The 16,803-nt window shown below is 50.1% G+C and overlaps 1 protein-coding gene across 1 annotated transcript in view; it reads right to left on the reverse strand.

Annotated features, from left to right (window-relative positions):
* Positions 1 to 16,803, reverse strand: part of LOC8041894 (equilibrative nucleoside transporter 4) — a 129,290-nt gene that overhangs the window by 104,258 nt on the left and 8,229 nt on the right. The window contains exons 3-5 of the mRNA XM_040213102.3: positions 15,592 to 15,805; positions 13,077 to 13,151; positions 1,201 to 1,475 (exon numbers count right to left, since the gene is read on the reverse strand). Of these exons, the coding sequence (XP_040069036.1) occupies positions 1,201 to 1,475; positions 13,077 to 13,151; positions 15,592 to 15,805 (564 nt within the window). The remainder of the gene's footprint in view (positions 1 to 1,200; positions 1,476 to 13,076; positions 13,152 to 15,591; positions 15,806 to 16,803) is intronic.

Here is a 16,803-nt window from a genome sequence, read left to right on the forward strand (position 1 = left end):
TCATTAGGAACTGCCTTTGGCATTCCCTAATTAAAGGAGAAGAGGCATAAAATTTTTGGGTCGTGTTTCTTAATTCATATAACACGTATGGCATCACTAATCATGGAACACAGCCCAGAACATGCCACTATTCTACGACTAGATTCTTATCGAGTATCCCCCGTGTAACATCCAGAAACGGGGCTTTAAGGTATATATATATAAATAAATAAATAACATCTTGAGGTGATGTCCTTGACCAGGGAGTACAACAATGCCAACGACCGCCATACCTGGACTTTCTCGTCTGTCACAACATACCGAGATCTCGGCCCCAGTGGTCCAAATCAAAACCGCCGACTAGAAATAACGTAATATTAATTCAGCGTATCAGCCTATCCTACGTCCCGTTCCACAACAAGTAAAACGAAATGTAACTCCAAACTTTTTTTGTCCCTGCACCTTCAAAGGGGCGGTGCAACGATTTTCGGACTTTGGGCAATTGATTGCAGGAATCGCTTTACGACACCTGTAAAGTGGATAAAAACATTTTTTTTCTTGCGCAAGCTAGTTTTTGTTTTAAAAAAATAAATAAACAAATCGGAGGTCGGAATTAACTCGCATTGTCTTTCGAGTGAGATGCGCAGCGACTTCACTAGGAGTACCATGTCCAGCTCCAGCTTCGATGCACTAAGCCCTCCCTCCGCAACTGTCGACATTTCAAGGTCCGATACGGCTACGATAGAGCACCACACCCCGTTAGTGTCGCCGTAGGTTGCAGTGAGCGATCGAGACAAAACACAATTTACCACAGGAAGGATGAGGAGGGTAGCAACGCAGGAGAAACGGCTTCGTTGACTTTTGACAAATGGCACCCCGAAAACTCGTGTACTCCCAATGACGTAACACTGTAGTTTCGACGACTGCCGCAGGCAGCTGTAGATCGGAAAAAACAAGAGAGTTTTTTCCGTTGCGACTACGCGGCGAAGTGGAAGTATTTCGGGGGAAGGTGGCACGCTTTCTCTCGCTCATGCCGAGACAAATGATATGCTACCTACAAGCTGCAAATTCTTTCTACCCGAAAATCTTTTTCCCTTTGACACAAATGTTACAGACGGTCTGACCCTCTTCAACGACTCACCGACGGTTACTTTACGCGGCCCTAACCACTTTTCTGGAACGCTTCGGTCCTCTGCGACGAGAGAAAAAGAGACCGCTCACCAGCCCTACGTCTTCGGTCGGCTCGAGCAGGATCCGCTTGTGCAAGAGGTCGTCTGCAAACACCTCCCCGGAAGGATCGGACGCCGACGACGGGGCGCAGAGGGCGAGGTAGAAGCGGACGAAGCGCGTGCGCTGAAGCACCAGCCCATGCACCACGAAGCACAAGAAGACCACCAACACCGAGACTGAGAAGAAGAGAAGCGTGTTGACGCGCTCGTCGCTGAGCAGCGCCTTCGTCAGGATGCGGCTGGCCGAGACCAACACGCCGGCGGCACCTGGAAGCAAACGGTTCCACCCCGCACCGAGTTACCGGAAGCCGCCACCATCTTGCGGTGACGCCGGGTGGCGAAAAATGCCGCACTTCGTCTTTTGGTTTGCGGGATCGGCGGATGGAACCCTCGAGAGCTGGGATTCTCAGACCTTTCAATCGCGAGGAACTTTACCTTTGTATTGATGAGCTGAAGAAGTACAGGAGCCTGCAAGACATTGTAAACTATAATGCACGTATGGGTGGGTACCTTTGGATGATAGCTAGGTGCATTAGGTGGCTCAAATATGCTAAAAGAGTGCTTAAAAGGGCACTGACCACCAAAAGGTCGTAATTCTTTTGTTTTCTGAAATGGTGGAAATTGTAGTCATAGATATGCAAAAAAATACTGCAATGCAAAAAAAAAAAAAAACACTTTCCCCCGCACGCTTGTTTTTATTTTTGGCGCTTTTCTCTTTTTTCCCCTCCTCCCTTCTTTTTATTTGTGACGTAATCGACTACATAATGTTTAGAAGCTGTGTAAGCGACATTTCAATATCTAAAAATGGTATTAGTAAGATATGTTTTTTAACACAGTTGCGAACATACTGCACCCCCTTTCGAAATATTGAAAATTGGAGTTCGGATATAACGTCGTCCCCTGGCTTCTATACTCCCTCGGAAAACATGCTGGCGCTCGGCACAACCGACACACGGAAGGCCCGCCAGACTTTCTCGGCAATTTTGGGGTTGCTGGCGGGTTGTTCCTTAGCTTTCCCTAGATCAACACGAATTGCTGACATTGGGTCCGGCTCCAAACAAGCGAGCAACTCGGAGCAATTCAAAGACGTTTGAAGCGGCAGCAGCTAATCAGGGACGGAATATTTTCACATGATACTCCGTGCCAGTGATGATGACAACTGAAAACTTAATTGAAAGTGATCGTTTTATTTTAACAAACCTTTTTAGAAAGATGAGTTAGTACTGTTAAATGGGTACTCCACCGGTTTTTTCATTGTCTCCGATTTGCTTGAAATTTTGCTGAACTAACCAACAAATATTGCTAAAATAGTATCCCAAATATTAGGTCAAAATATTGTTTTTTTGCGAACTTATTGAATTTACAGTTTTGGTCTTCACCATGTTTTCCAAACTGAAAGTCTCTACTGGCAACAACAACAAAGTGACGTCAGTGGAAGGCAGGGGTTAACTTTTTGGACTACAGAAGTTGTTCCCAACGGATTTAAAGCAGTTGCTTGTTGTCAAATGAGTGCTTTGGAAGCTCGCTCCGGTATCCGCGCTCCAGCACGGAACAAATGATTGGCATATTCTATTTTTTAGACTACTTGCTCGACTGACAAGCTTGCCTGCCACTGACGTCACGGCACTGAAAAGTGCGCGAATATTTGAATATTGGTTTTTGCACCATTTTCATTTGCCGATTTCACAATACCTATTATGAATTTCGCGATGCTAAATAGCATACCGGAAAGGCTAAAGGCCGGGGAGTCAGAAAATATAGTTAGTTGAGGTAGCTCAAAAAATCGGCGGAGTACCCCTTTAACGCCATTTAAATGTATAAAAAAGTGAAAGCCGCTTACAACTCCCTGTAACGCCGAATTAGAGCGCAGCTCTTGAGGAGGAGGGAAGGGCACTGGGGGGGGTTAAACTAACCAGGGGGGGTCACGTGACCTTGGGGGGTCACGTGACTTTGGGGGGTCACGTGACCTTGGGGGTCACGTGACCCCCAATGCCGACGATGTCATCACTGACGTCACTGATGACATCATCAGTGACGATGACGATGCGGGTACCGATGACGTCATTAGTGACGTCGCTGATGACTTCACTAGTGATGATGACGATGATGATGCGAATGTCGGTGACGTCATCAGTGACGTCGCTGATGACGTCATCAGTGATGATGACGATGACGATGCGGATGTCGGTAACGTCATCAGTGATGATGACGAAGACGATGCGTTTGCCGGTGACGTCATCAGTGATGATGACGATGACGATGCGGATGCCGGTGATGTCATCAGTGATGATGACGATGACGATGTGGATGCCGGTGACGACGTCAGTGACGTCACTGATGATGTCATCAGTGCTGATGACGATGACGATGCTGATGTCGGTAACGTCATCAGTGATGATGACGATGACGATGCAGATGCCGGTAACGTCATCAGTGATGATGACGATAATGATGTGGATGCCGGTGACATCATCAGTGATGATGACGATGTGGATGCCGGTGACGTCATCAGTGATGATGACGATGACAATGTGGATGCCGGTGACGCCATCAGTGACGATGACGTCATCGGGGGGTCACGCGACATCGGCGGGGGTCACGTGACCTCGAGGAGGGGGTCACGTGACCTCAGGGGAGTCACGTGACTTCGGGGGGTCACGTGACCCCGGTGGGGGGCTCGCGCGATGCATTATGGGACATTTCCCATGATGCACTGGGGTCACGTGCCCCCCCATGAGGTCACGTGACCCCGGTGGGGGGCTCGCGCGGTGCATTATGGGACATTTCCCATGATGCACCGCGCAATTACGCCGACGGCGACGCCGACGCCGCTCAAGCCGGAAACGGGCCCCTAAGAGCTGCGCTCTAAATCAAGTTTGTAGCACGTAACTGTGTGTCTACATACTGCAAGAAAAATATAATTTAATGATGATGATAGCAAATTGCAGCAATTGGTTGCTGCGTGTGAATGTGGCCAGCTCGTGTTGCTGGTGTCGCTCAAGTTGCTGAAGAGAAATTGCTGAAGAGAAATTGCCCCGTCTGAAGTGGGCCTAACAGTGAGAAGGATCGGGGAATTGGGAATTTGGACGAAGTTCTCTTTTCAGTGCCCAATGACTTCTCAGATTTCGAAAAGGAAATCGTCAAACGGTCGAAATTACTGCGTTTGGTGTGTCACGAAATCCGGCTATGTTACATTATTCATGTCACAAAATCCGGCTGTGTTACGTTATCCATTCCCACAGGCTGGACGCGTCCTTTCAAGAAATTCGTGGGGTGTGAGGGCTGGGAGCCAGCTTCCACGAAAACGAAGCGATGCTGCCTTTGGGGAAGGATGAAGGGACGAGCGGGCCAGCGTCCTGGGTTTGGTTTCTTTTTGTTTTGTTTTCCACACCTGCGTGCTGGGATGCAGGGGCCCGTCGAGGGGGACTCTTTGGGGCAAAGGCGGGCAGTGTGAGCGGGAAACTCGGAAGCAACAGACGGGGAATCGAAGCGTCAAGTTCGTGGAGCTCGACAGTAGCGGGCCAGGTCCAGGCTGGGGAAGACTTCGACGACGAAGTGTGTGTGTGTGATTGCGCGGCCGCTTCAAGCCGCCCCACCCACCGTGGTACCACCGGGACCATTCCTTCCCCCTTCGGACAGCGCCTCGCAAGACCGTCACTCCTGGACACTGTGAGACGAGATTTCCCCTCCACTCGCACTTTTCTTTATAGTAATTAAGGTAGCGGTATTTCTGAAGTTGGTTTTTATTCTCACGGGTGTCCGATTGTATTATTTGATAACATTTAAGCTCCGAAGTTGTTATTTTTTTTCCATATTCGGGGAAGCTCCCGCATAAGAGATGGTTAATGCATTGGTACTAAACTGCAGATTTTGGTTTTTGACTATAATTCGTTGTGTGTTGAGTGTTTTTATCTTCGCCGCCCGTGCACCGGCCAGATAAAGTGCATTTCAATCCTGTTATTTTCGCTGTTCGGCAGGTTTTATTTTTTTGTTTGTTTGTAGTATTAAAACTTGTTTTGTTGCAAAGCTGTGGGTCTCCACTTCATTGGCAAGATTCCACCGTGGCATGGACCTATCACCTGGTCGGCAGTCCTTTGTGTTTCAACAGAGAATATCAGCAAGCCTGTGACAAAACTGGCGTCTGCGACAGGACCTGGCTGACCATGGTGAAGACTTGCCTTTGGAGAGCTGCGAGTAAAAACCGCGTAGTTTGAAGGAAGTGTAGTTCCGCAGTTTGCCCAGTGGCAAGCTTGGGTAGGTCAGAAATGGAGATTGGAAGACTCGTACCAAACTAGACTTCTCGGGAGCCGAACTAAAGAAGTGGACAGAGGAAGAGAGTGCCAAACAAAGAGAGGAGAGAGCCCTAGAGCGACCAGGGAGGCTACCGAGCGGGCACAAGAGGCGGCGAAAGCAGCCGCCGAGAGGGAGCTCGAGATACTGAGGCTGAGGCTAGAGCTTGAGAACAAGAAGGAGGGGAACCGCTCATCCGGAGCAGGAACTGACGGCAAGGGTCAGAGCGTTCTGAAATTGAGTCCGAACAAGCTCTTACTCGCCTTCGACGAAAGAAAGGACGACCTCGACGCTTATATAAGGTTCGAGGGAATCGCCTTAAGCCAAAAGTGGCCAGAGAGCCAACAGGCCACCGCCCTAAGCACGTGCCTCACGGGGGAAGCCCTCAGTCTGTGTGGGCGATTGCCGCCCGTAGATGCAGCCGATTACGGCAAAGTGAAAGCCTCACTGCTCAAGAGGTTCTGGTTCACCGTTGAGGGCTTTCACGATAAATTCCGTGATGGGAAGCCAGTAGATGGAGAAACGGCCACTCAATACGTCGCCAGGCTCGGCCACTGCTTCGACCGGTGGGTCGGGCTGGCTGCAGTGACCAAAGATTTTGAAGGTCTCCAGGAGCTGTGCATCAAAAAGCAGTTCTTAAAGGGTAGTCATCCAGCACTGGCCATCTATTTGAAGGAAAGAAAACAGCCACATTTGGATGGACTGTTGGAGATGGCGGACCAATTTTTGGACGCGCAAGGCCATAGTAACCTGGGGAAAGCCGGGAAAAACGAAGCCGAACCCTCAGCGAAGAAAAGCAGCGAAGGGGGCGGGCCTCGAGGCCCGCTATGAGGTGCTACCTCTGTAATAAGACGGGGCATAAAGCTGCACAAAGTCGTAGCCTGTACAACACCAGACAGGTGCCCACATGTCAAAGGTGTGGCAGGAAGGGACATAAGACGGAGGTCTGCCGGGGCCAGCGAAACCTCAGGCGTCAGGCATCTATATGCGCCGACAAGACAGAAAGGACGAAAACGTCACGGATGGGTTCTTAGAGCTGAAGGATGGGACGAAAATTCCGGTCGTCAACGCGGTAATGACCCCGCGCCACAAGTTTCTGGTCGAGGGAATGCCAGTCGTTGAGGGCACAATCGGACAGAAAAAAATCACGGTTCTGCGCGACACAGGGAGTAACACGGTCATCGTAAGAAGAAAATTGGTCGACGACGGCCTCCTCACTGGAACCAAGAAGCCGGTGTATCTCGTCGATGGAACCGCGAAAATGCTTCCCGAGGCCCATATCCACTTTAAAACGCCCTACTTCGACAAAGGACTCAAAGCCCTGTGCATGGACAGGTCCCTGCACGACCTCGTGCTCGGCAATACTCCCGGTGCTAGAGAACCGGACGACCCCGCGACTGATGTGGAGGTGGAGGACGACCCGATGCCGACAGAGCGAGTGTGGGAGGACCCGGCGGAACGTGACACACAGGAGAACCAGGACGAGCCAGGACGCGAAACCCGGGTGGAAGTGGAAGATACCCTAACTCTGGTGTGTGCCGTGGAAACCAGGACCCAGAGAGAGAAACAACAAACTGGATTGAAAAAACTACACGTGCCTCAAATCGAAGGGCTGGCCATCGACACGCCGGGCTTTGCAAAGGAGCAGGAAGAGGATGACACCCTGTGCCCCTGCTTTAAGCGGATTGGGAAAAGGGCCAGGAGAAAGACGGCCACGATCACTTATACAACCGGAGAGGGGCAAGGGCTTCTTCATTGAGTATACCGGGAGCGGTCGGGGAGAGAGACGCGCCAGCTCGAGGTGCCTCAGACCCACCGAAAAACTGTGCTGGAGGTTGCCCATGAAAGCATTATGGCGGGACACCTGGGGCAGGCGAAAACGAAGAGCCGTATCCTGGAAGAGTTCTTGTGGCCGGGATTGGGCTCGGACGTACGGCGGTTCGTGCTATCGTGTGACGTGTGTCAGCGAACAACACCGAAGGGAAAGGTCCCTCGCATCCCACTTGTTGGGAGCCCCTTAATAGATGCCCCATTTCAGAGGGTTGCTATCTACATCGTGGGACCTGTTGCCCTGGCTTCGGGCCGAGGGAACCGGTACATACTGACAATGGTAGACTATGCGACTCACTACACGGACGCCGTGGCTTTGCCCAGCATCGAGACCGAAAGAGTGGCAGAGGCCCTGGTCGAGATGCTTGAGCGGGTCGGAATGCCACGAGAGATTTAAGCGACCAGGGCTCGAATTTTACTTCCAAGCTAATGAAAGAGATCAGCCGGCTCCTGTCGATAAGGCAGTTGCACACGTACCCCCACCACCCCATGGCAAATGGGTTGGTGGAGAAGTTCAATAAAACACTTAAACTCATGCTGAAGCGAATGTGCTCCGAAAGACCCAAGGATTGGGACTGGTATTAGCCCGCATTGCTGTTTGCCTACCGGGAAGTGCCGCAGGCGAGCCTTGGCTTTTCGCCTTTTGAATTGTTGTATGGTCGCCATCTCCGGGGCTCGCTAGCCATTCTGAGAGAGGTGTGGACCAACATCAAGCTCGACGCAGAGCTCCGGACCACCTATGAGCACATGCTCTATCTCGAAATCGCCTCGAGGAGACGTGCAAAATCGCCCACGAGGAACTCGCGAGGTCGGGAGCTCGTTACGCTCGGTACTACAACCGGAAAACCAAGGAGCGAAGTTTCTAGCCAGGAGAGAAGGTGCTCCTACTGCTCCCCACGAACAACAACAAACTTCTGCTGCAGTGGAAGGGGCCTTTCCTCGTTACGAGAAAAACAGGGGAGGTCGACTACGAGATCCAGACAACGACCGGCCTGAAATTGTTCCACGCTAACCTACTAAAGAAATACAAGGAGCAGGGAATCGAGAAGGAAGACAAGCGACAGGCCTGCGCGGTTCTCTCGCTGACGGAAACCGAAGACGATCAGCCGATCCCTCTACCAGCATTCCAGAGAGAGGAAGGCCCCCGAAGACGTGAGAGTTTCATCGAAGCTTAGTGCTGAGCAAAAGTCGCAGCTCGACCGTGTAATGCGCAGCCACCTCTCCGACGTTCCGGAAAAAACCCCATGGATACAGTGCGAGCTGAGACTACAGATACCCCCATCTATGTGCAGCAATACCCACTGCCATTTGCGACCCACACGAAGGTTGAGGAAGAGGTGCAGGAAATGCTCAGGCTCGGAATAGAAAAATCCAGCTCTGCGTGCAACGCACCCGTCCTGCTCATCAAGAAGCCGGACGAGACAAATCGGCTGTGCGTCGATTTCAGACGTCTAAACGGCGTCTAAGTTCCAGACTCCGAACCCATGCCATGAGTCGACGCCGTTTTCGCCGTTGTCAGAAACAAACGCTACTTCTCAAAGATGGATTTCGTGAAGGGTTACTGGCAGATCCCACTCAGCGACGATTCCCAGCCCAAGACTGCATTTTCGACGACTTCGGGACTGTACCATTTTCGGTACATGCCATTTGGGGTCAAGACCGCTCCGGCGGTATTGACCGAACTGATGCGGAAGGTGGTGGATGGAATCCCAGACGTGGCGCATTACTACGACGATGTGTTGGTGGCTAACGACAGCTGGAAACAACACCTCACTGCACTGCAGACGCTGTTCGGCCGTATCCAAGCGGCGGGACTAACCATTCGCCCAACCAAGTGCGAGTTTGGGATGGAACAAATTGACTTTCTGGGTCACCGCATTGGAAAGGGGCAGCTCGCCCCCCTCGGAAAGACGCCCGACAAAATCGAGAAGGCGAGTGTGCCGACCACCAAGCGACAGGTGCGGGCATTGCTCGGACTGACGGGATGCTACCGGGATTTTATTCCCGACTACGCAAAGATCAGTGGGCCGCTAACGGACCTCACGAAGAAAAAGGAAAGGAACCAGGTTGAGTGGAGGACCGCTGATCAGTCGTCGTTCGAAGAGCTGAAAGAATGGATTGCTAATCCGCCGATCCTGAGACTCCCCGATTTCGGAAAAGACTTCGTCCTCCAGGTCCTCCAGACCGATGCTTCCGACACAAGTCTCGGAGCTATGTTAATGCAGCAGCATGATAGCCGCTTACGTTCTGTGGCTTACGCGAGCCGGAAGCTGCTTGCTCGTGAGGCCGCCTACAGCACCATCGAAAGGGAGTGCTTGGCATTGGTCTGGGGGGTGCAGAAATTCAGTCCATACCTTTACGGTAGGAAATTCCTCGCACAAACCGACCACCAGCCGCTGAAGTGCATAAATCAGGCGAAGCATCTGAACAGTAGAGTGCTGAGGTGGAGCCTCCTTTTGCAGGGATTTCCTTTCACAACCAAACATATCAAGGGCAGCGAAAATGTGGGTGCTGATTTCCTAAGCAGCTTTTAAGTCCGCCTCACTAGTTAGGCTTTGTTTTTCTCTATTAAGCCAGTATATGTATGTTGTGTTTACTCCGTATTTTGTTTGTATCCTCCGAATATGAAAACTTCTCACTGTTGGAATGTGCACGACTATAATCTCACACGGAGCGCAGTTTGGTTTGCTTAGTATATGTACTCTTGATTTTTTTTTGTACACGTTATTGTTCGCCAAGTGTTTGTGAAGAGTTAGTTTAAATATTCACGGGTGAACCTTCTTAAGTGAGAGGCAGTGTCACAAAATCCAGCTATGCTACATTATTCATGTCACAAAATCCGGCTGTGTTACGTTATCCATTCCCCCGGGTTGGACGCGTCCTTCCAAGAAATTCGCGGGGTGTGAGGGCTGGGAGCCAGCTTCCACGAAAACAAAGCGATGCTGCCTTTGGGGAAGGGTGAAGGGACGAGCGGGCCAGCGTCCTGGGTTTGGTTTCTTTTTGGTATGTTTTCCACGACTGCGTGCTGGGATGCGGGGGCCCGTCGAGGGGGACCCTTTGGGGCAAAGGCGGGCAGTGTGAGCGGGAAACTCGGAAGCAACAGATGGGGAATCGAAGCGTCAAGTTCGTGGATCTCTACGGTAGCGGGCCAGGTCCGGACTGGGGAAGACTTCGACGACGAAGTGTGTGTGCGTGTGATTGTGCGGCCGCTTCAGGCCGCCCAACCCACCGTGGTACCACCGGGACCATTCCTTCCCCCTTCGGACAGCGCCTCGCAAGACCGTCACTCCCGGACACTGTGAGACGAGATTTCCCCTCCACTCGCATTTTTCTTTATAGTAATTAAGGTAGCGGTATTTCCGTAGTTGGTTTTTATTCTCACGGGTGTCCGATTGTATTATTTGACCACATTTAAGCTCCGAATTTGTTTTTCTTTTTTTCCATGTTCGGGGAAGCTCTCGCGTAAGAGATGGTTAATGCATTGTGCTAAGCTGTAGACTTTGGTTTTTGACTAATTCGTAGTGTATTAAGTGTTTTTATCTTTGCCGCCCGTGCACAGGCTGGGTAAAGTGCATTCGAATCCTGTTGTTTTCGCTGTTCGGCAGATTTTATTTTTTTGTTTGTTTGTAGTATTAAAACTTGTTTTGTTGCAAGGCTGTGGGTCTCCCCTTCATTGGCAAGACTCCACCGAGGCGTGGACCTATCGCCTGGTCGGCAGTGCGTTGTGTTTAAGCAGAGAATACCAGCAAAACCTGTGACATGGTGCCGGTGCACCGTAGTGTCAGTTGTGACTCCGCCAGGGCAGCCTTTCACGAAGCGCCGGCGTGACACGGCCCCTCTTGTCACTCACAAAAGTTCGCTGCACGTCCCCTTCGACCTCACACCGTTTCAAAGAATTTGAGATCGCTGAAAAAGCCCTCAAAGAACTTCAAACTCAAAAGTGAAGCGTCGTCTGCTCACAGCGATAGGTGGCACGCCTGGATAAGCGTGGTCGATCGCGGGACGCGGGAGACCACGACACTTCGGGCTGGGGTCGGAAATCCGGAGGAGGGAGAGAAACTCAAGTTACAGCCCGACTCAAACTTTGATGTCACTGCACTGGCGCGAGTCGCGCGGGAACTTCAGATTTCACGTTTGGAAATTGCTTTTTTACTTCACAAATAACGAGTTTCCAAACTTTGAATTTTGAGGGTAATGTAAAGGCATCTTTTTCAATCGTTTCGGATAATAAAAAAAATATAAAATTTTAACCTGTCAGTGCCCCTTTAAGCTGCAAAAAAAAATCACTCTACTTAGGCGCAGGGACATTCTAGAGAATGGGATGAGGACGATTCATCACGTGCGCACTCATCACAGGACAAGTGATCACAGGACGATTCGCCACATAGGAACATTCGTGACAGGATGACTTGTCACGCGGGCAATTGGTCTCATCGAGTGCGCAGGGGACGATAGAAAAATGTAAATTTCCACAAATGCCCACATTCCGTGATGAGGAGTTTCACGACTTCCTGCTGTGACATAAACCAATGGGTAGAAGAGAAAATCTTACAATACTCAACATGGGAAAGTTTTTGGCACTCAACCACTTTTTTTTTCATGATGTGATGAGTCTTCAGCAGGTTGATCTCAGTTGGGTCCCCAGCGTGCCTTTGCTAGCTTGAATGAGCAATTATCCGACTGGCAGCCAAATCAGTTATTACTTTCGCCTTGCATATACTTCTTCTGTAACAAATCCAATAACAAGTATCCTATATCTTTTCTGCTGCATGTGTACGAAAACCCCTCAAGAAAAAGCAGAGCTCTCTATTGCGATCACCTCCATCCTTTCGAATGCAGTCCCGAGTTCAAAAAAGTTGTCGCTCTTATATGGCCTCCGCATTCACCGTTGGGGACGGAACCAGAAGCTAAAACGTTTGCTACAAATTCTTCACCCTTGAGAAGCGAAAGACATGCTAAGGTAAGAGGTGACCCACTTTGTCCGGCCGAACCAACATTCGTTGTTCGGGAACAAACCAGACACTAAAACGTTTGTCACAAATTTTTCGTCATTGAGAAGTGAAAGACACGCTAGGATGATAATGCAATTATTGCAAAGGTGCAAGCGAGCTGGAAAAGAATGACGATAATAATCCCCTTCTCCAGGGCTTATTACCGTCTAAGATAAGAGGGGACCCACTTTGTAAACCAAACCAAATAGAACAATAATATTTTCTTGGGGACGAACTATTGTGAGACCAGTTGCTTACGTGACGAGTCATCCTATGACGAATGTTCCTGCGTGATAAATCGTCCTGTGACCAATTGTCCGGTGACGAGAGTGCATGCGACGAATGGACCGTATCCCCTAGAGAATATGGGACCTTGGGGACCCAGCTAGGGGACCACGGGAAACCCTTGGGTCCCTAGGAACCGGGGACGGTTTGCCGATCGATGCAGCTATCTCTCCCAGCGACCACAATTTGCTGCGAGAGGCATTTCCTGGTCAAGTGACCGGCTCTGAGGGCTGGAAGTACTTGGCATTCCAACGCAGACTCCGCTCGAAAGACGTAAGCCTTGCCCGTCATTTTCTTTGAATCTCACTTACCCAGAAGTAAATTTACATGCCAGGAATAACATTTCATGCAGTCAATTCGCACTTGTTCGCAGTTTAATCAATAGAGCCGACTGATCAGTCGGCTAACCAGTTTATCAATCAGTAATCGACAAACCAATTTAAAATCAAGTCGGTATGGTGAGTTCACTTACTTTCTCCCGTCATCACTGCCTGCGTGTAACGGGATGGGAGCATGCTTGTGTAGCCGTAAAAACTTGACTGCTGCACTGCAATCCAAACGTTACAGATGTTTGAGTCAATCTGCTTTTCCTCAGAGGCACAGTGTGACAAAGTAGGGCGGCCCTCAAGGGGACCGTGCAAACAAGTACAATCTAAAAGAAATTACATATACACCGTAAGAACTTAAAACGAAACCTTTTGGAAGCCTCGGAAAAGAAGTCAAAGGTTCGCTGGCATGTTCGTGTGAAAATCAGTCCAACTGGAGCGACATTATGCAGCTGGCCTGTAATCTGGCTGCAGATAAGCTGGCTGGAAGTGAGACTTAATCCCGCTGGAAATAAGATTGAATCCAGACTGATTTTCACTTAAGGGGCTCAGCTGCAAAGGCAAAGAGTCGGCTGGCGCTCTGAAACTTACGACGAGTTTCTTTTCATGGAGGTAGTGAAAGACCATCTTCAAATATCTCTACGATCTTTTTGAATACAACGTAAGAGGCCCATATTATAGCGTCAGTTTGGAAGGTCCTTAATCCTTTGGCGGTCCTCGCCGTAAATGTATGGCGGCGATTGTGCGTTTGGAATTGCCAGTCTAAACACGAAATAGCATGCACTGCGGGAGGTGCTGCTATTTGTTACGTGTCTGATGAACTTTAAACGTTACATTCGCACGGTGTTTCGTTTTGCCGGGGCCATTTATAGTTTTGAAATTAGACGCTCTGCGCATGCGATACGTGCAAGATGGTCGCTTCGCACGTCGGCTGCTCTGGTGGTGGTGGTAATTGGAGCGCCGACTCTTCCGACTCTGACATTTAACACTTTTCAAAGTTTAATTTGGAAGATAGGACCTTACCGTCTGACAGAGAAACTCTGTAAAGTACCTCTGGTTCAAAGCCTGAAATCGTCACAATGCTGCAGAATGCACCAAAATAAAACCGAATTGAAAAAAAAAAAGTGAGAACTTTTCACCTTCAAAATTACCATTTCATGCTTCTGATCCTCAACAGCTTGCCAGCATCGAACGTGTTGTTGCAGTCGCTGCGGGTCGTCACAGTAATCGTTCCATGGTCACACAACGAGCAACACTTTAATATTTACACCGCTGAGAATAATACATCGACATTCGAAAGCTTGCAAGGTCAAAACGTTCAATCGTTCACGTTCATCGTCGTCGTCGTCGTTCTTCTTTTTCTTTTTTCCGCTTTTCGTACGCACGTGCCGGGGCAGCTTAGCAGACTTCTTTCTTTTCTGCTTCTACTCCCTGTTCGTCTAACGCCAACAGAAGTTTATCCGACGTTAGTTGCAACACGTGTTCCCTCTAGCTCATTGAGTAAAAAACCTGCGCATTGACCCTTTCTTTATAGCATTCCCCTAGAAACGAAACCACTAAGGACAGACACTGTATGGTTGGGTTCTCTCACTGCCAGTCTGACTTACTGCCCATCTCCACTATGTCCGGCCCACCTCTATATTTTGCTTTTGCCGGACGAGACGATGTTAATTTTGAAAATGTATGACGCCCCAGAATTTTGCGCTTGGCAGGGTTTGGGGTGCTACGCCACAGAACTGCATAACCCCTGCAAACAAAATCGCCGCTGTGCGGTCAAGAAAGTGCCATGGAGCACCAAAGTTGCGGCAATCACCCCCCTTTTCCTGACACCCTGGAAATTGTTGGATGTCCGCATCTCAAATATTTCTGGGGAGAACCGTGCTGTATGGAACGAAACAAGCGTGGCAAACAAGCATTTTTTGCCCCTGGAAACTGTACTGGGATGTAAAAAAATAAAATGAAGTAGGTGAATTAACATTTTGTGCGTACGCGAGCACCACAACCAATCTGTACATCAGTCAGCTCAACGCAGAAATTATGTGTATTTGTATTCCGTAACACTTTTGAACATGTTAAGCAAAGACATACACAACAATCGCGGGAAAGCCCCATCCATTTCGTGCATCCGAGTCCGGCATCACGATAAATCAGAGGTTAGAAACAACAAATCGGAGGAATGCATTCCGACGATACATTGTCCCACGTCTTGCCACGACGCTGACCAGAACAGCGGGCCACATCTGTTGCCGTCTGCCAAGTCGTGCAAACAGGAAGTAAAGTATTAGAGAAATCGCAAGTAGCGCTGCGGTGTCTCGAACGCGTCTGCCGCACACTCGAAAGTACCGTAGTCGTTCGATTTCTGCCCGACAACACCGCGGAAGCGTCCCGCCGCCGCTCGTCCGGAACCTAGCGGTGCGACGGCAGCAAGGGCGGAGGCAGCAGACCCCACTCTGCCGCAGGTGGCTTTCCAGCTCAACGTTTCTGGGAAGCTTCAACGGTCGGGAACGCCACTCGCTCGTGCTTTCTGCCAGGACTTCCGGCACCGACCTCCGGGATCACGATATTCAACAGCGCGATAAGCCAGCTCTCGCGAGATTGTTTCTTGCTGATCCGGGACCACTCTCGACGCAAGTGCAGTACGGGATGCCAAAGAATACGCACCGGTGCATCCCAGAGCCACGACAGCGACGGCCACGAGGTTTGCCCTGTACCCGGAGTCGTGTTCGAATGCGTCCCAGTAGACCTCGAAGAGGGCCACGAACAGCAGCGTGCCGAAGGACAGGAGGTAGCCGAACGTGATGCGGACCTGGAGGGGAAGCGTCTCCACCAGGAGGTTGTTGACCACCACCGCAAAAAAAGCCATCAGGATGTAGACCTGGGTGACAACGACGAGGATCGGGGTGTAACCGGGGGGAGTGTGATCGCCCTTCGAAGTGTCGTCTCCGTTTCTCCTTCTTGCACACGCCGTCAAAACATGCAATTGGATGTCCCACGACGAGGCGTGGAGTCGGGCCGGACAGTTTGGCACAGCCCGAGCAAAAACGTTGCGGAGAAAACTGGACTCTGGAAGATGAGGGCACACAAACACGGTGCTGACCGGCAACTGAAAATTTTAACCCCTGCACGAAAACAGCAAGTAAACAAGAGACGGGAAAGATGGGAAGGAAACAATAGATCCGATAGAACATGCCAACGCGGGCTCACACAAACTTGCAGCACCTCTCGATAAAATCTACCCCGTCACTGGCTTCCAATCAGCACCACATTTGTGTGCTCCTTCATCTCATCCTCCGTTTTTAAGGGGCGAAGCTCCCTAGGGTTAATTGCCATCCCCATCTGTCTTCTTAAAAAAATAAAAAATGTTTGCGCAGTCGACAGGATTCGAACCTGCGCGGGGAGATCCCAATGGATTTCTAGTCCAGCGCCTTAACCACTCGGCCACGACTGCAGGACGAGTAGGGGACTCTGAGATGTGGTAGTAACTCAAGAGCTGGGGATGTCATGAATGAAATGTTGCATGTAGCCGCTCAACATCTATACAGGAGAGGGCGCTGTGGTCAAGTGCGTATATAATCACGTTAAACTTTGCGTGCATTGACTCAACGTTTACCGACAAGAGGGCACTGCGGTCAAATGCTCAAATGTGTATGCACCATCAGCACTACCTATAAACAAAATCAGTATCATAGCGCCACCAGAGCTTCGCCCCAATCAACATCATTCACCACGTGGAGATGCAGTCATTTTTTTTTAGCCGTTTTTCACTCAAACGATGGATATCCTACTACATTTACAATGTCACTCCTTTCCTCACATCTTCTTCCAAAGAACTCTTCTGCTTTGATAAGAGTCCTTGTTCTGAGCCTGATGCGA

Source organism: Ixodes scapularis, unplaced genomic scaffold (assembly GCF_016920785.2).
Source record: "Ixodes scapularis isolate PalLabHiFi unplaced genomic scaffold, ASM1692078v2 PGA_scaffold6__148_contigs__length_123643588, whole genome shotgun sequence".
NCBI classification, from domain to species: Eukaryota; Metazoa; Arthropoda; class Arachnida; order Ixodida; family Ixodidae; genus Ixodes; species Ixodes scapularis.